Source organism: Benincasa hispida, unplaced genomic scaffold (assembly GCF_009727055.1).
Source record: "Benincasa hispida cultivar B227 unplaced genomic scaffold, ASM972705v1 Contig62, whole genome shotgun sequence".
NCBI lineage: Eukaryota > Viridiplantae > Streptophyta > Magnoliopsida > Cucurbitales > Cucurbitaceae > Benincasa > Benincasa hispida.
In genome coordinates, this window is record NW_024064976.1 from 265127 (window position 1) to 286118 (window position 20992).

Sequence of the window (20992 nt, forward strand, 5' to 3'; positions counted from 1 at the left end):
GATGGCCTGGCTTCCGTGCTTGCGATCGCTTTCTGCGGTTGCTACAAAAACAAACAATTGAACGCATAATAGTGGGTTAACCGAGATTCTTAATGTCGATCGACGCAAACTCGTTTTCTCATGAATTCCTAACATAATCATCGTATATTCTACTTAACAGCCCTCATAATTCTAAATAAAAGGCCTAAAATGACGTGCATTTCTACCCGTCATCAACCATTTCCTACACCAAGCCTTAGTGGCTCAAAGTATTTTCTTACCTTTATAGATGACTTTTCTAGGAAAAGCTGGATATACTTTATTAAAAATAAGGACCAAGTTTTTGGGAAGTTTAATGAATGGAAAGTCATGATAGAAAATCAAACATCAAAAAGGTTAAAATACTTTAGAACCGATAATGGGCTTGAGTTTTGCAATGAATATTTTGACAAATTTTGTAGTGAGAATGGTATAACCAGGCATAGAACAGTGAGGTATACACCTCAACAAAATGGGATTGCTGAGAGGTTAAATAGAACCATAATGGAAAGGGCTAAGTATTTGCTTTCGGATTCTATCTTAGGTGAAAAATATTGGGCAGAAGATGCAGCTTACATAGTGTGTACCTTGGATAGGTGCCCTCACACATCTTTAGAGTTGCTTGCCCCTAAAGAAAAGTGGACTAATCATCCTCCTAACCTAGATAACCTCAAGGTCTTTGGATGTGTATAGATTATACACCAAAATAATGGAGAGTTAAAGGCCAGAGCAATCAAGTGCATGTTTGTAGGCTTTATAGACGGTGTCAAAGGGTATAAAATGTGGCATCTAGTTGAGAGGAAGTTCATAGTAAGCAAAGACATCACCTTTAGAAAAGAGGAGATGTTTATGCAAAAGGAAAAAAAGCATGAGGATGAAGATGAGTCATCCAACTCAGGAATTGAGGTGGAGTTACCCACTGAGCAACCAACAAAATCTAACCAACCTAGTGTCACAGGAGAAATTGAGGAAGATGTAGAGGAATAAAAGGAGCAGTAAGTGAACAGCCTGATTTAAGTTAGTATGTCTTAGCTAGGGATAGACAAAGGAGAACCATTATCTCTCCAGCTAGATATATTGAAATGAACTATATGAATCTGGTTTTAAATGTTGTTGTAGCTCCAACTAACCAAGAACCAACAACCTTTGAGGAAGCAACAAGTTGTATTGATGCAAGAGATGACATTGAAGATATGAATGAGGAGATGCATTCACTAAAAGTGAATGACACTCAGTCTTTAGTCCTTCTACCTAAGAGTTATAAACCAGTGGCCTTTAAATAGGTTTTCAAACTTAAGGAATGAGCATCCTATGATCAAACCTAGGTATAAAACAAGGTTGGTTGCAAAGGGGTTTACTCAAAGGGAAGGAATAGACTATTCTGAGATTTTCTCTCCAATTGTCAAACAATCTTCCACAAGACTTCTTCTATTCTTAGTTGCTCAAAATAATTTAGAATCATATCAACTAGATGTCAAAACTACCTTCCTTCATGGACATTTAAAGGAGACAATCTATATGACATAACCTAAACTATTTGAAGTTAAAGGAAAAGAAAATCTCTATTGCTTACCCAACAAGTCTATCTATGGGTTAAAAAAATCACCTAGGTGTTGGTGTAAGAGATTCAATGATTATATTTCTAGCATTGGATTCAAAAGAAGTTCATTTGATATATGTGTTTATGTAAATACAGGTTCTTACAAGGACAAGGCTTACCTATTCATATATGTAAATGATATGTTACTGACAGGTAGGTCCAAGGAAGATCTAACCCATGTTAAAAACCTGTTAAAAAAGGAGTTTGATATGAAGGACTTGGGAGAAGCAAGCAAGGCCCTAGGAATTGAAATCCAAAGGAATAAGAAGGTGTCTATTCTAAGTATCAATCAGTTCAGTTACTGTGAGAAGATCCTTAAAAGGTTCAACATGAATGATGCTAAACCTGTGAGCTTACTTATTGCTCAGTACTTCAAGCTTTCCTCAGCTCACTCTCCTAAAGATTCTGACCAAGAACATAAAAAATAGATGGTTGTCATACCCTATAGTCAAGCAGTCAGAAGCCTAATGTATTTAATGATTTCTACCAGACCTGATCTCTCATATTTAGCTAGCCTAGTTAATAGATATATTTCTAACCCTGGTAAGAGACATTGAGAGCCTACTATATGGATCCAAAGGTACTTAGTTTGGTCTAAAAACTCAAGATTAGTCTACCAAAGGTTAGCTGAGCAAAACTTAGAACTTTATGGATATGTGGATGTTGACTATATTGGTGATTTGGACAAAAGAAGGTCTTTAACAGGTTACCTATTCCTTTATGGTCCTAATCTAATCAGTTGGAAAGCAACACTACAACCTATAGTAGCCTTATCTACAACAAAAGCTGAATATATGGCTTTAACAGAAGCAATCAAAGAGGCATTGTGGCTTCAGGGATTGCTGAAAGACTTTGGAATAGATCAAACAACAGTGAAATCTACTGTTACAACCAAAGTGCTATCCATTTGTCCCGAAATCCACAATACCATACTAGAACATAATATATTGATATCAAGTATCATTTCATTAGAGATAAAATTGAAACAGGGGAGATAAAAATTCTAAAGGTTCATACTTCAGACAACGCATCTGACATGTTAACAAAACCTGTTTCAAAGCTTAAATTGGTTAAATGTCTAGAACAGATTGGTTTCAAGCTTCCAGACACAGGGTAGACAGAATGGTCAGAATCAGGAAGATCAGAAGATTGCAAGGCATTAGAGTCAAGGTGGAGAATTTGTTGAAGCTGTGACTCAAATACCTAATTTTTTATTTGTTTATAACTAGCTTTATGATGTAACGGTCAGTTGGTATACTTTATAAATACCTCTGATCATTAAAACAAAAACAGAGAGTTATCATCATTTCCTAGTTTTCTGTAAACAACAAAAAGTTGTACGCAATCTTCAATAGTAAAGAACTTGAATCTTCCCGTGGATGTAGTCAATCTTGCTGAACCACGTAACTCTCTGTGTTTCTTCTTCTTGTCTTTATCTTTCTTGTTCATTCATCTTCAATCTTTCTACAAATCGTGCACCATACAATCTCATTTCAAATCGTATCAAACAACAGAGTATCGAGTCCAATCGTGCATCGATCTTCGCATTGAGTAGCTTCGAGTTGATCGTTTTCATCTTTAAGTCGCACTGAGTATTGATCAAGGCTCATAGAGTATCAGTTCAGTTGTCATCGAGTTCCATCGAGGATTCAACAGAGACTCGTCAGACAAAGAAGGGAATTCTCATCGAGCATCGAGTAGAAAGACATCGAACATCGAGTATCGATCATCGAGGATTTGGCAAAATATTTCTTAGCATTTTCTTTATCTTTCAAGTGTTGATCTTAAGTATTTGGGCCTAGTGAAGAGTGGTTCACCCAACAATAATATATATAGATCCGCTGCAGCAATAGAGAAATACCGGGAGAAAATAGTGGAGTTAGAATGTTGTGATAACTTGAACAAGTATCAACATCACTATTCATTCCTGTCGGTGTCTTTATTAGTTAGTTTAATGGCCACACAAATTTTCAACATATTATCCTACTATTCATATCACTCTCATTAGTTCTTTCAGGCTGTAGGCCACATTTTCTATCTTTCAAGGGAAAATCCATATTTCACATTTGTCAACAACAAATCGAGTTCCTATTTTGTTTATTTTAAGTTTTTTTTCATCCCTTTTTCAAATGTGTCACCCTTAAAATTTATTAAACGTGATAGTCCATTGGTTCAAAAAATATAATTTTTTGTTTAAATCATATCTTGATAGATTAATTCAACTTTAAGGACTATTTTAAGTCCTTCACTGATATAAAAACTAAAGTTAGTTGTAACTAACATTATAATTGATATATAGTCTCCAAAATTCAACAAGCATAACAAAATAAACCCCAAAACAAAGTTATACAAAATCGAAAGAAATCTAAATGAAATGATTGTGTTGTTCTGTCAATAAATCCAAAACTTCATATCAAAATGAAGAAAAAAAGACATATAACAAGTAGATGAATTAAAAACACTAATATAATAGCAAGAATTTAAGAAATTAAAAAGAAAATAATAAAATAGGTATAAAAAAATGTATCAGTGGCCTAATATACATAATCTCATGTATATCGTACCACACTGATATATTACCATAAAAAGTTCAACATACAGAACAAAATCAACCTCAAAAACTAAGTCTAAAACGAAATAAATGAAATACATGTGTGGCTCTCTTAACGTTGTAAGTTTTAATTTCATGATTATATAATATAATTTTAATATTATATAAAATAATAAATGTTAAGATCTTTGAACTAGATGACATTTATAGTAGTATAAGTTAGGGTAATATACCTTGATCAAAGAACTACTTAATGAGGTAAAGAGAGGATCATCCCATATGATTGAATTATCTTTTACTAAATAATTTAATAAAATAATAGGTCGATAATGCACATAATCACATTAATGATAATCTTAAATTTAAATTAAATCTAATAAATGAACACAAAATGGAATAGAAAAAATATATAAACAAACAGATTAATTAAAAACAATAGATATACTGGCAAGAATTTGAAGAAGAAAATAGGGATCACGCTTTGCGTTTATTAAAATGGTAAAATCAAAATAAAAAAAAAAGAATAAAAAAAGAATGTTACAAAATTGGCAATTAAAAAATATAAAAACGTAAAAAGAATCAACACATAGATATACATTGTTCATTAACCATGTGTTAACCATGTCCACGGAACAAAAGGAGAACAATATTTTTATAGAGAATGTTTTGTGGATACACAAATAGCGCCTCTAAAGTCAGAGAGTTTAGAGAGGTCACTACTCTAAACCCTAGGATCATAATCGTAAATAAATACAAATAAGTAAATATGTTAGATACAAATTTTGAATAGGTTTCGCGGACATTGCCCTCAAAACCCCACCAAGGCATGCTGCTCGCTGACCGTAAACACCTAGACCCTAGCTCGCTAACCGGTCAACAAAACTCCCGTACTTGGTTGTTTGAAGGCCCAACAAATAAATTTAAGGCATGTCTATTTTGCCATCTGTTATATGTTAAAATTTTCTTATTACAAATTTACCAAATTTAATATTTTTAGTAAATTTGAAAACATAAAACAAGGAAGATTAAATATTAAATAAATTCCAATTAAGGAGATATTTTGAATATATTTTCAAGTGTTTAATCAAGTCATTTTTGAAGAAATTTGAGTGTTTAGCAACCACGTTTGAAAAAAGATTTTCAAGTGTCAGTTTTTATCAAAAGTGTTTAGTTAAAAAATATTTTTTTAAAAAACATTTTTTTTCTTAAGTGAATCCAAAGAGATTCTAAACTATTGATTGGTGAATTGCTTAAACATCTAATTTCCATTCACGAATATTTGAGAGTCATATATTGAAATACATGGCATAACAAATATAGTTTTGATTTTGCAATAAACGAGAGTACATAGAAGGCATACACATACAAAGCATACCTTTTTGTTTTGTGGACATGGTTTTATTTAGCTTATGCTTCATGATCAATAAGTTGTTGGATACATGATATGAGATAGGCGTGGCTTTGCATGTAGATGCAATGGTTTTGAAAGATGGAGTTCAGTCTCTGAGAAGTCTATCTTTGTGATATGTGGCAATAAACTCCATGAAAATCTTTGTAGAAGTCTAGCAAATAGCATCATGGTAATGTTAGGGCCAAGTGAGCTACCAATACAATCTCTTCTTCCTTTAGTAAAGGTGATGAATCGAAGATTGGGTTCTGAAATTTCAAATTCAGTTGCTCCATCTTTTAGATGTCGTTCTGAATCAAATCTCATTGGATCCTCCCAAATCTTTGGGTTCCGGCCGAGGCCGAAACGACATAGCAAAATTTGGTTACCTTTTGGGATGAAGTAGCCACCCACAACAATGTCAGAGTTGGAAACATGAGGAACATTGAAGGATGAAAATGGATGAAGTCGAAAAAGATTTTCTTATACAAGCTATCAGATTCTTGAACCAACCTATCTCTTCCAACTACTTTTTCCAATTCTTCAACAACTTTTTGGAGAATTTTTGGTTGATTGAGTAACTCTACCATTGCCCACTCTACTGCATTTGAAGGATTATCTATGGTTGTAATGTTATATGATGGAAAAAATGCAATTTCACTAACATAAAGAAGTTCTTTGACTTTGATTCTACTTGTTATATATATTAGATAACCAAGATGGGACCTTTTTTATTTTTTATTTTTGAAAATTATGGTTACTTCCTCTTTATTTGATTTACATTTTTGTTAAGTATAATGGTTGAATTCTTAATCAAATTTAAAAAATGAAAACAAGTTTTTAAAAGCTTTCAAATTTTAGCTAGGCTTTTTAAATCATTAGTAAAAAGTAAATAATTAAAGAAAAAATTTGGAGGTAAAAGTAGTGTATATAGATTTAATTTTTAAAAAGAAAAAACCAAACTCAAATAGTGACCAAACAGAGCTAAGTTAATAATAAATGTATCTATTTAGAAGTTCCAAACTTAAATTGTGAATTAATTCATATTGATTATTTAGCCATATTGTTCAAATAAAAAAAAGGAAGAAAAAGAACGACTAATTTTATTATTATTTACATCAAGAAGAAAAAGAAGGAAATAAATATTTATTAATATGACTAGTTAGCAATAAAACATTATTGATTTTACTAAGTTTTAAAAAAGGTGAAAATGTTTGTTAAATTAAAACAACCACAAACATTATGACCTTGAATAGAGAACATTAGTTAACGAATTATAGAGACAATTATGTAACATAATGAGAAACCAAAGTTTCTAAGCAAAAATTGGGCTTATGTTGTTTTACTCATATCCATGAAACAAAGTCTCCCTAAGGAAGGGATTGGGATGCAGATTTAGAATTTTAAGCATAGAAATGCTATCAGAAAAACATTTATCTAGAGTGTAGGTTTAGGAAGTTCGAGAATGAAATACAGATTCATAAATATTGAATTTGTGATATATATATATATCGTATTTAATAAGTACTTAGATTTTAATTTAGCTTAAATTTTTCATCTTAATTAATTATTTTAATTATTTTAATATAGTTAAATTTTGACTCAAGAGGCATGCTATCTTGGCATGACCTCTATCCCAAGAGGTAGGAGGTTTAATCCCCCATCCCACAATTATTGTACTAAAAAAATAAATAGTTTAGTTTAATTATTTTGATATAATTAATTTTTAAATAAAATAAAATAAAATAAATAATTGAAATTGTATTCCATACATTTTTTTTAATTTTACATTGACCAACTTATACATGTATAACAATAATGAATCATGAAAAATGAAAAAGATATTGAATTTGTATATAACGAAGAATAAATTGAATATTATATATNTATTTATTAGTATTTTTAATATGTCTAATCTAAAATTTAATATTATTTATTTTACGAAATTTAATTTAGTAGTTGGTAATTCAAATTAAACTCAATTTCAATGAGCACTTTTCCATTTTTTAAAGAATATTAGTTTGTTTAATTTTAAAATTGAGATTGCACTAAAATTATAATTTTATTTAATTTATTTTTTTCTATAGTTTGATAGTTCAATTTTACAAAGCTTCAATTGAAGTTTCATAGATTTTGTTACTACCTTATGCTAAATGATTTTTTTTTTTTTTAAAGAAAACTAGTATTTTAATATTAAAATCAATTACTAAAAATATATACGTACATATATTTTTTTATCAAATGTTATTTTAATTCCTGTAGTTGGATAGGAAAAAATCTTAAAGTTTGAGCTTTAATTTTTAGGGGTCTTTTTAAAAATAGAAAAATATTTAAAAATATTTACACTTTATTGTAAAAAGTTTAAAAAGTAAAAGTACTTTTGAAACTCTTGCTATAAAGTGTAAATATTTTTGAATTTTTTCTGTTGATAAGAATTTCCCTAATTATTTTTATTTGGTAATTTAATTTTCAATAACGAACATTATAATTCATTATTTTGAGGAAATGTTATAAATCTTCGAACTAGTTAGATTGACCGAAAAAAAATTGTAATTAAATTAAATGAAGCAAAATCATTATTTTCATGCTATCTTGTACAAAAGCACACTAATAACAAAACGAAGGATAATTTTTAAGTCCAACATAAAATTATTTAATGTTAGTAACACTTTTATCTTAAATTAAAAAGGAAACAAAAAGAGAATTAAAAAAATAATATAATAACTATAATAATATATAAAAAAATCCTAAGAAAAAATTAAAAGAGAGAGAAAGTATACTTTAAAAAAATTATTGTTGTAGTTTAAAAAAATAATAACCCACAAGCTTAAATCTGATCCTAAACAAAGGCTAGCTTTAAGATATCTAACTCATCCTAAACCCAAATTTAAATTTTATTTCAAAACCAATTGGTTATAAGAGAAATAATCTATACCTGTATTTTATATAGATTGTGAGACCTCTTCATCTTTCTAACGAGAGATCTTCAACATGTACTCAAAGAGACATTATCTTGAAGAGGACATCATTCTTGAGTTGGATTTCAAATTTATATCCAATACTCGTTTGCATTTCATGGTCTTTGATACCATATTAGATAAACATATATGGTTCCATCTCAAAAGTAATTGACAATAATGAAAGGACGATAGTCTATCAAATATGTTACAAACATTGTAAAGTTTCTTCATATTTTCAATGTGAAATCCTCTACAATAGATGAAAAAAGGGTTATACCTACCGTAATTTGAGCATTAATCTCTTCGATTGACAACATCGATGTACCATTCTCATTTTTTTAGTGAGATAAGGATATCAAGAATGTTCTCCACCTCGTTTCTCCTCCCATCTCTCCATTCTTGAACTCTTTCCTCTATTATTAGTTCATCATGGTTTCTTATGACTTTCAAGGCCCCTTTTACTATCTTCCGGTGTCCATCCAAATCAAATAGCTTCAAACAAGGCATAAACTCCGATACAGAAAATGCATAAGTATGCGTTAGAATCGTAAGCAATGCTTGATTATGGTATTCTTCTTCAAAAGATGGCCCCCCATCTTCCCTTCCTTTTCCATAATATCTTCTATTGAATATCATTCTTCTAATAATGTTGCTGCAATAATGTTGTGTAATGCTTCTTATATTGATCGCTTCACAGCTTCTAGTGAGGCTAAAGACGTAGCATAGAAGAGTATCAGCTTTCTTTAATCTTTGTCCAAGAATTCGATGGAGGGTCGATGGATTGAAAACATGAGAAGCAAGGTTCTTTCTCATCTTCTTCCATTGATCCCCTATCGGCAAAACAACTGTACCGAGGAATCCATAACTCAACATCTGGGCAGTGATGGAAATTATCGGTCGTGATGCGAAGACGGAATCGTATGTCTTTAAAAATTCAAGAGCCAACTCGGGAGAAGCAACAGGGATTATATGAGTATTTGATCCGAGACGGATGCATGCAATTTCATTATTGAATTGCTTCATTACTTCATGAATCCATTGGTGTGTTGGTGAGTTTTTTTTCCTCAATAACATTGCTGGAAGGCAGCCAAGGAGTGGCCATGGCTTTGGGCCTGGTGGCAGCCTCAAGGCTAAGGGCTTTCTTTTGTGGTAATAGTGATAAATCCTAATAACATAAATAATAAAGGAAGATATGAATAAAATGAAGGAAATGAAGGTTTTGGCTATGGCTCCTTTGCAAAAAGTTCTGAATAATGTTCACTACTGAATAAGAAAGCTTTCATGGCTGTTTACACAATCTTTCTTTGTGTTTGCCTACAATGTTAATGTGAACACTTTATAAAAGAGCTTTATCTATTAATACATGTATGGAAAGCATGTCCACAAACTGAAAAAGGTAAAGATATATGGTTCTCGGGCTTTCTAATTTTATTTATTTATTATATTTTTTTTTAAAGATAGAAAATGACGTGAGTATAATAAATCTATGAACCCTAAGATATGTCTAATACGTATTTAAACTTTCAATCTAGTGTTTGATAAGTCATTGAATTTAGTATCTTAAAAAAAGGTCTTTCATCTATTCGAGAGTTCATAAAATTTAGAAAACTATCGGACATTGAAAAGAAAATTTGGTTTTATACCTATTATATAATTTTAAAAGGTAATTTAACTATTTATTAATTAAAATTTCAGGCCCTTTAATTTTTTGAATTTTTAATGTACTGAAAATTTAGCTTTAAAATTATAAATTACTCCAGAAATTAAAGTTTAGTTTCGGAAGATTTATTAACATTATTTTTCATGAGTACGTCTCAACTTAACTTTAGTCATTGTATTTGTGATGTATCGTAGTATAATTGGAAGTAAATGAATGTTAATTAAATTAATCTCGATTTGGTATGTTTGTAAAATTAAACAAGACTGCATTTAACATGTGTATTATATCGATAGCCACATATGTTTATTTTATATGATAAGGTGAGAAGAACTCGTGGCTGATAAGAGATGGATTGGTTTTATTGTATGGATTTATCAAAAGTTGTGCTAACAACGACAATCATATTTCTCCACCTCCTTTCCTTTTTTGTCTCTCTTAATTTATTTGAACAATAATCCCTTATGTCAATTATTAGTTCTCTTAATAGTTGTTATACAAAACATTTATAACAAAAAAAGAATGTTAAATCATTGTTTGTGTCGGTTTGTTTTATGAGATTTATGAAAACCGTCTCTAAAGTTCATCGACTTTTAATTTTATGTGAAATAAACTCCTATTTAGTAATTATTTCATTATTTATTTTTAGTTTTTTAAATTTATGTCTAATACTTCTCGGTTCTTATCATGATTTGTATCTTTCTTAAGTGTAAGAGTTGAATTATTATCTAAATTCTAAAAACAAAAACAAGTTTTAAAAAATTTACTTTCTCTAATTTTCAAATTTTAGCTTGGCTTTTGAAAATATTGATAGAAAATAGATAACATTATAAGAAGTTTAGAGTTAAAATGAATGGTTATAAGCTTAATTTTCAAAAATTTAAAATAAAAAATCAAATAATTATGAAACAGGTCTAAGTCATTTAATTTAAATTGAGTTAAAATAACTTTATTTGACATTTAAAAAAAAAATTAAGTTCACTAACTTCTATACACAAAATTGGAGGTTTATGGCACATTTGATAAAGTTTTTGTTTCTTGTTTTTTAAGAACAAAGAATAAGAATATGCATCATCAATGTTCCTGTTTTTTGTTTCTTGACAAAAAGAAATAGCAACATAAACTTGTTTGATAACTATTCATAGTTTCTTTTTTATGGTTTTGTTTTTTTTTTTCCTAACTTTTCTCTTTCTTTTTTAGAGATCAAATATAATTTAGTTACATATTATGAAAAATATATAACACCTATGAAAATATAAAAAACACAATTATCAAAATTTGTTACTTTATCTAATATAAAAAGTTATGATGTAAAATTAATAATAATAATACAATTATTTCTATTATTTAAATATGGTCCAAATTTGATTTACAATCGTATTTGTCATCCATTCATTTGCCTTAAATAACATGTTCAAATTATTTTCTAGTTTTGCAGAACAAATTTTGGTATATTTCGAAGTAATGAACGTTTCATTATTTACAAAAGAAACTTTGTAATTTTGTTCTAGTAAACATGAGACATATATTAAATTCCTTTTCATAGAAGGAATGTAATAAACATTTTCAAGTAAAATGTATCTATCTTCTCTAAATAACTTCAAATCTCTCACTGCTTTAGCTGAAACAACCTCTTCAGTCCCTACTTTAATGGTTGCTTTGCCTTCATTTAATTGTCTCTAGGAACTTGTTTCCTGAGAGACAATATAAATATGATTAGCAACACCTGAATCTATTATCCAGGTCTATCATTTTCCACTAAGAATTTTTCGATGAAAAGTAAATCGTATTTACTATGTCGTTCGATTTTTGCATTCTCGTCTATATAGAAAGATTGTAGGGTAATGCCTTGATTTCTCTTGATAAAACTCCTATCAAAAGTCATCTCAAAAGTAAGTAGAGATCCCATGAGTTCATAAAGCTTCACATTGTCAATATCTTGAGCATTTTATAGCAATTGCTTTCATATCAAATCTATTTGGCAGAGATCTAAGAACATTTCTAACAAGTTTCTTTTATGAAATCTTCTCATATAAGAAAAAAAGATTCATCTGCAATGTCAAGTAAACGAATATTAAATTCAACAATATTTTCATCTTCAAGCATTTTCAATCTTTCAAACTTGGTGGCCAACAACTAAAGTTTATACATCTTGACTCTTGATGTTCCCTCATGAGCAATAGCCAAAATATCCCAAGTTACTTGGCAGAGACACATATGCTAATTAGATGAAAGTTATTTCTGCCACATCGTTAAAGATAGCATTAAAGGCACGATAAATTCCCTGAGGATGCTTTGACCTCAGTGTGAGATCCCCTAAACTTTAATGTACTTAGGCTCCCCTACGTATAAGAATATTAGTGAATGATCACTTAGGCTCCAAGTAAGTATGAGGCTCCTTCTCTACTACTATCTTTCCACTTTCTTGTGAATATCTCTTCATGTTATAAAATTAGGCTCTCCTTAAGTTAGAGAATCTCTTCTTTTGAGATGATGTCTTAGGCTCCTCCTAATACCAAACAATTATCTCACGAAGCACGCTTCAACAACGAACAATGACACAACTTCAAGATACAAAGATTCTGAATCAAAGTTCAACCAACACAAAAAAAAAAAAGAACTCGTTTTGAACGAACCAATAAGATCTAGAAGCACTCAAGATCAATAGTGGAAAAAGTTCACAATCTCATCGATTGACACACTTCTTTTGAACCCAATGTTAGAAATATAATTATTGAATTTCTTACACCAGCACCTAGGTGATTGTTTTAACCCATATATAGATTTGTTGGGTAAACAAAAGAGATTTTCTTTTCCTATAACTTCAAATCTTTTAGGTTGCATCATATAGATTGTCTCCTCTAGATGTCCATAAAGAAAAGCAGTTTTGACATCTAATTAATACAATTATAGATTATTTTGAGCAACTAAAGATAGATGAAATCTTATGGAAGTCTGTTTGACCACGGGAGAGAAAATCTCATAATAGTCAAAATGATCTATGGTACATGAATGAGGTTGGGTACCTTATTCTGGTAATACCAACAGATGTGGCCTACTCTGTAGTTGTTATAAAGAGTTGTAAAGTGCTACATACGATGTGATCCTAATTCATACATGTTATGACATGAGGAGTGGGGGCGCCCTATGCAATGAGTTTGCATAAGACCAGGACCAAGAAACAAGTCACTTTTACTTTATAATGTTGTTTACTATTTAAGACTGATTATTTGACCTAGATGACCTAGGTAACTCGATCTTAATCCTGAGCTAACTATGAACTCCTGTTTATTCAGGATTACCCTTAGATTTGCATAGATGAGGGTTGGCTCAACAACGTTGGCTCAATAAGACTCCCATTTCAGGGGTAAGACTAGATATATAACTGGGGACATAGGGTGCAAGATGGAGTTCATGCCTACTCGATTTAGGGATAGGAGAAAGGTTATTCTCTCAAGTACTGAATCTAGGTCTTAAACAAGGGGCCCCACCCACTCACTGGGCTGAGGGAGTTCGGTTTAGTGATTGGTTCACAAACCAGTTGTTCATTAGAGGATCAGTAGGGACTTGATGAATGAGACGTAATCTCCGGGGTAAAACAGATATTTGACCCATCCGTTATTACGAACAACCTGTAAAGGGTCGACTTACTGATTATGGTTAAATCATGTGGACATAATATATCTAAAGTGAAGGGAGTGCAACTATGAGTTTTAGTGGAGTGACCCATTAGTTAACAAATGGGGATTAATTTGGTCTAATGAGTTTAGCCAATTAATCTCGGATCGTTAGAGCCCATGATCTGTAGGTCCGCGAGGTCCCCCTATTAGCTAGTAACGGACTAGCTCTAGAATAACGTGATAAGTTAATTTGAATCGTTCAAATTAGAATTAAAGGAATTAGTAATTTTATGAAATATAATTATTTGTTTAATTTTAGAATTAATCGGAATAGTAGAATTTATATATTTACATATGATTCAAATATATAAAGATGGATAAGTGTTAAAATTAATTTAATATTTGATATTAAATTAATTAAGTTTTATTTAATAATTAATTTATGAAATTAATTAGTTTTTTTCATTTTTTAAAATCAAATAGATTTTTTAAATCAAATTTTTTATTTTATGATAAAATTTTAAAAAAACAAACAAAACACATAAAATGTAAAAAGAGGTTTTTCCATTATCCATCACCAAGTAGCTCACCCAAATGACATTATCCTTGCCTTGTCTTCTCCAAGCATGAGCTACAAGTCATGCAACTCTTCTCTTTGCATGTCTATCTACAATATAATGAAGAGATTGGAGTGAAAATTGGGCATGCAATCTATAGAGATTTTAAAAAAAAAATAGTTTGAAGAAAGAGTTGTTCAGCTGATTTTCTGCAGTGAGCATTTCTTCTTCTACCCTTGATTGAAGCTTGTTTTGAGTCCTACAACTCAATATAGAGTACCAAGAGAATAGTGAGGAAGATCTTTAGGTGGTCTACAACAAGATTTGGAGAAGATAGCAGCTGGTGAAGGAGTTTTGAAGAAATTCTACAAGAGGTATGTCTTGAAACTCATTTTTTTCTGCAAAAGCATGCTTTATAATTTGCCAAAATTAGTGAATTTGAGTGCTTAAATGATTCTTGTGCTTCCGCTACAGTTGATACAATCTTACAATTGGTATCAGAGCATCAAATAAGCGTTTGATTTGGTTTAATTTTGGTTTGGTGGGTGTTTTATATAAGAAATATGAAACTGGTGCACTAATACAATTTTCTGAGTTTTGGCTGTTTAATTCTATTTAGTTTCTCATTTAAATTTGTAATTGGCTCTTTTGATGAGCTTTTATGTGTTAGCAAGAGTCCATAATTTATTTGGAGTCATTAGAGTTAAGTTGTAAATGGAAGAAACAAGCGAAGAGGCCGAGTTGCAGTTCCAGAAAATCAGCCTCTGTCCTTATCGTCATTGAGCTTCAGTAGCTAAACGATCGTTTAGCTTCATGCGTTAGACAATGTGAAGAAAAGCTAGACGATTATATAGCAATGGGTGCTGGTTGTTGTGATGTTGAACGCTAGACGATCGTGTACCTGCGGGAGCTAAACGATACGTTCAATTTTCTATACGATAGCATAAGCGATCGTTTAGCTTTGGCGTGGGAACTAAACGATACGTTGAATTTACTATATGATGGTACTATGCGATCGTTTAGCAACGATGCACGCTAAGCGATGCGATGAAATGGTACGCGATAGCGCTGAGCGATCGTTTAGAAGTGGAGCTAAACGATCGTGTAGACAAAGTGATAAGTGATGCGTTGAAGTTTCTATGCGATAGAACTAAACAATCGCTTACCTACGATGGTGAACGACGCGATGATGTTCTATACGATGGAGCTATGCGATCAATTAGCTACGACGGATACTAAACGATGACATGAAGCGTTAAACGATGGTGTTAAGCAATCATTTGGTTCTATGCGATAGAACTAAGCAATAGTTATGCGATAGCTATACAATAGCTAAGCGATGGAGATTGAGCGATCGTGTAGTTCTATAAAATAGAGCTAAACGATCATTTCGCTTCGGCAGACACTAAACAATCATGTAGCTTTATGCGATAAAGTTAAACAATCGTTTAGTTGAGGCAAACCCTAAGCGATCGTGTAGTACTTCCACAACACAAGGAGATGGAGCAAGAAGATAATCTTCAGCGCTATACGATTAGCCTTTGCAAGATTTGTAGTTGGACCGTGAGTAGTCGATTCGACCGATTTTCTCATGGTCCAATCCATTTCAGCCTTAAAAATGTTTTGGCTGGTCCGGTTCAGACTCATCCAGTCCGATTCAAGATGTTTGGGTTCGGTTTGGAGCGGTTCGAGCTATTCAAAGGTGGTTTTGAAGCTGATTTGTAATAGTTAGCCTTGTGTTTGCTTGTTTTTGCCAAAACTAAAACCATATCAATCTGTGTTTAATTATAAATGCATTTGATGTATGTTATAATTAAATAAATCTTGTATGTGCAGCACATAGTATGCCATTTAGATTTAAAATCCCACCATAGGAAGCATGTTACATGCATTGAAAGTATGTTATAATTGTTATAATATATAGTATGCATGTTAGGGTTTCTTGTATTTAGGGTTTCTTGTATTTAATATAAATGTTATATTAAATTTGAATGTCTCATATATGTTATGGATGAACAGCATGTCTAAAGTTTTATAAGTTGTTATAAAATTGGGTTACACATTTAAAATTAAAAAATAACAGCTGCATGCTCACGTAGGTTGACCACCTGTTTTAATTGTTAAAACTTATAAAACCTAGGTTACAAACTTAACCAGTATATAATCTTGTCTAAGGCTAGGGGTACTTAAGTTGACGGTTTATGGAACACCTCCTACCTGGGGATTATGGCCGAATTAGTGAGCGTTGGTAACAGGTTTTATGAGCATACGTGAGTGATGTGAGGTAATAAAATGGTTTATCACCTAGACATCGTAGGTTAAAATCGAATTATAAGAGTTATACTTGGATAAACCACATAGACGTAGGGTTGTTTTATTAGCCGAAAAGAACCTAAGTATAAATATACCCAAATAGAACACTTTAGTGGCAGTTTAATAACTTTTATATGATAGAGTTATTAGAAAACTTCACTGGGAGATTAATAACATATATAATACGTTATTTTTAGCTCTCACGTCTCTAAGAGTTCACAATCCAAATTTAAGCGGTACTTCATGTCACCCTGGAAGTGACCTCCCTTTGGAAAGTCTTTTTTAGCTTAAATCTAGATTTCGGTGAATTAGAGGAAGTTGTTCAAATATAAGTCTATTATACGATATATAAATTTCAACTACCACGTCTCCACATAGTTTACACTGTGAGATTCATATGACACTTCGTGTCATCCTGGGAGTGACCTCTCTTTGGAGAATGTTCTGCATGAATCAATATCAAGGTAAATGGAGGAAGTAGTTCATAGTAAGTGGGTGAAGGATATGTGTCAATATATCCTATGGTTTCCTCCATTAGTCTGAACCATGAGATTCTTATGTTGCACCTGCTGATTAGCCTTAAGCGACCCTTTGCTAGTCTTTTAGCGATGGCTATCCCTACGGAGGGTTGTAACATAGGATTTGGAACAACACAGGCTTCGATAAAATGAATAGGGTTTTATAGTTTCGTCTTGGATATTGTCTTCTATTTTGGAGGCAAGTTCATACCGTTCGATCAGATCTCAAAATTGTGTGTCACACTTACAAGTATTACTAAGTTGTTAGTAAAGATCTTGATCGAAAACGATAACTAAACGACTATAGGAATTGTAGGATTGTATCAATTGCAGCAGAAGCACAAGGATCATCTAAGCATTCAAATTCATTAATTTTGGCAAAATATAAAGGTTGCAGAAAAATGGGTTTCAAGACATACCTCTTGTAGAAGTTCTTCAAAGCCCCTTCTTCAGCTACAATCTTCTCCATATCTTGTTGTAGATCATCTCAAGATCTTCCTCACTATTCTATTGGTGCTTTAGATTGATTTGTGGGACTAAAAAAAAGCTTGAGTCAAGGGATAAAAGAGAAAAGCTTACTGCAACAACCTTTGTTGAAGAACCCTTCTTCAAACCGAATTTTCTCCCAATCTCCCTGATGAGATGGTACTTCCGTTCGATATGATTTCCCCTTTTATGGCTTCGTGGTTCCTTCGAATTTGCAACTGCTCCACTGTTGTCACAATAGAGAGTGACAGGCAGGTGCATGTTAGGAACTACTTCCAGATCTGTCAGGAACTTTCTGAGCCATACTGCTTCTTTTGTTGTTTCGTTTGCAGTTACATACTCAGTTTCTATTGTGGAATCCGCAATACAACTCTGCTTGATGCTTCTCTACACAACTGCTCCTCCGTTCACAATGAATACTGATCCCGAAGTTGATTTTCTCGAATCAATATCAGTCTGAAAGTCAGAATCAGGAGACAGATGTCCAATACTCGTTTGGATTTCATGGACTATGATACTATATTAGATAAACATATGTAGTTCCATTTAAAAAACAATTGACAATAATGAAAATACGATAGTCTATCAAATATGTTACAAACATTGCGAGGTTTCTTCATATTTCCAATGTGAAATCCTCTACAATAGATGAAAAAATGGTTATACCTACCGTGATTTGAGCACTAATCTCTTCGATTGACAACATCGATGTACCATTCTCATTTTTGAGTGAGATAAGGATATCAAGAATATCCTCCACCTCGTTTCTCCTCCCATCTCTCCATTCTTGAACACTTTCCTCTATTATTGGTTCATCATAGTTTCTTATGACATTCAAGGCCCCTTTTACTATCTTCCGGTGTCCATCCAAATCAAATGGCTTCAAACAAGGCATAAACTCCGATACAGAAAATGCATAAGTATGCATTAGAATCGTAAGCAATGCTTGATTATGGTATTCTTCTTCAAAAGATGGCCCCTCATCTTCCCTTCCTTTTCCATAATATCTTCTATTGAATATCATTCTTCTAATAATGTTGTTGCAATAATGTTGTGTAATGCTTCTTATATTGATCGCTTCACAGCTTCTAGTGAGGCTAAAGACGTAGCATAGAAGAGTATCAGCTTTCTTTAATCTTTGTCCAAGAATTCGATGGAGGGTCGATGGATTGAAAACATGAGAAGCAAGGTTCTTTCTCATCTTCTTCCATTGATCCCCTATCGGCAAAACAACTGTACCGAGGAATCCATAACTCAACATCTGGGCAGTGATGGAAATTATCGGTCGTGATGCGAAGACGGAATCGTATGTCTTTAAAAATTCAAGAGCCAACTCGGGAGAAGCAACAGGGATTATATGAGTATTTGATCCGAGACGGATGCATGCAATTTCATTATTGAATTGCTTCATTACTTCATGAATCCATTGGTGTGTTGGTGAGTTTTTTTTCCTCAATAACATTGCTGGAAGGCAGCCAAGGAGTGGCCATGGCTTTGGGCCTGGTGGCAGCCTCAAGGCTAAGGGCTTTCTTTTGTGGTAATAGTGATAAATCCTAATAACATAAATAATAAAGGAAGATATGAATAAAATGAAGGAAATGAAGGTTTTGGCTATGGCTGCCTTTCCAAAGTTCTGATATGCCAATTCACTACTGAATAAGAAAGCTTTCATGGCTGTTTACACAATCTTTCTTTGTGTTTGCCTACAATGTTAATGTGAACACTTTATAAAAGAGCTTTATCTATTAATACATGTATGGAAAGCATGTCCACAAACTGAAAAAGGTAAAGATATATGGTTCTCGGGCTTTCTAATTTTATTTATTTATTATATTTTTTTTTTAAAGATAGAAAATGACGTGAGTATAATAAATCTATGAACCCTAAGATATGTCTAATACGTATTTAAATTTTCAATCTAGTGTTTGATAAGTCATTGAATTTAGTATCTTAAAAAAAGGTCTTTCACTTATTCGAGAATTCATAAAATTTGGGGAACTATCGGACATTGAAAAGAAAATTTGGTTTTATACCTATTAGATAATTTTAAAAGGTAATTTAACTATTTATTAATTAAAATTTTAGACCCTCTAATTTTTTGAACTTTTAATGTATTAAAAATTTAGCTTTAAAATTATAAATTTCTCGGGAAATTAAAATTTAATTCCGGAAGATTTATTAATATTATTTTTCATGGATACGTCTCAAGTTATCTTTAGTCGTTGTGTTTGTGATTTATTGTTGTATAATTGAAAGTAAATGAATGTAAATCACAAATACAGTAGTTATTAAGATATTTATATTTTAATTAAATTATGCTCGATTTGACATGTTTGTAAAATTAAACAAGGCTACATTTAACATGTGTATTATATCGAGAGTCACATATGTTTATTTTATATGATAAGGTGAGAAGAATAAGATAAGGTGAGAAGGACAGTCCTAGGGGATGGATGGGTTTTATTGTAAGGATGATCAAAAGTTGTGCTAGCAACCACAATCATATTTCTCCATCTCCTTTCTCTTTTTGTCTCTCTTAATTTATTTGAACAATATTCTTTATTTATTTTTTTTTTTTTGAAAGGTAATTTGCACAATATTCCCTTATGTCAATTATTAGTTCTCTTAATAGTTGTTATACAAAACATTTATAAAAAAAAGAATGTTAAATCATAGTTTGTGTCCGTTTGTTTTATGAGATTTAATCAATTTTAACTTTATGTCAAATAAAGTCATATTTAGTCATTATTTCGTTATTTATTTATAGTTTTTGAAATTTAAGTCTAATACTTTTCGCTTCTTATTATGATTTACCATGATTTGTATCTTTTTTAAGTGTAAGAGTTGAATTATTAACTTAATTCTAAAAGCAAAACAAGTTCTAAAAAAAATATTTTGTCTAATTTTTCAAAATTTAGTTTGGCTTTTGAAAATATTGATAAAAAGTATATATCATAACAAGAAGTTTAAAGTTAAAATAAGTGTTTATAGGTTTAATTTTGAAAAACTTAAAATAAAAAATCAAATGGTTACGAAACAGATATAAGGTCATTGAATTTAAATGGTGTCTAATAGGATGATTGGCTCTATTTGACATTTAAATTAAAAAAAAAAAATCACTAACTTCTATACATAAAATTGAAGGTTTATGGCCCATTTGATAAAGTTTTCGTTCCTTGTTTTTTGTTTCTTGTGTTTTAAGAACTAAAATAAGAATATGCATCATCAATGTTCCTGTTTTTTGTTTCTACAAAAAAGGAAATAGTAACATAAACTTATTTGATAAGTATTCATTATTTCTTTTTTATGGTTTTGTTTTTTTTTT

The 20992-nt window shown here is 31.3% G+C and overlaps 1 protein-coding gene and 1 pseudogene across 1 annotated transcript; both read right to left on the reverse strand.

Annotated features, from left to right (window-relative positions):
• Positions 1-5576: 5576 nt before the first annotated feature.
• Positions 5577-17650, reverse strand: LOC120069838 (annotated as a pseudogene).
• A 633-nt stretch (positions 17651-18283) lies between these two features.
• On the reverse strand, positions 18284-19359 carry LOC120069839 (tryptophan N-monooxygenase CYP79A68-like). Its single transcript, XM_039021656.1, has one exon. The coding sequence runs from the start codon at positions 19337-19339 to the stop codon at positions 18284-18286; it is 1056 nt and encodes a 351-aa protein (XP_038877584.1). The 5' UTR covers positions 19340-19359.
• Between the last annotated feature and the right edge of the window lie 1633 nt (positions 19360-20992).

Excerpts from the sequence above, each read along its gene's own strand:
- LOC120069839 (XM_039021656.1), bottom strand. The coding sequence starts at position 19,339 with ATGAAAGCTTTCTTATTCAGTAGTGAATTGGCATATCAGAACTTTGGA.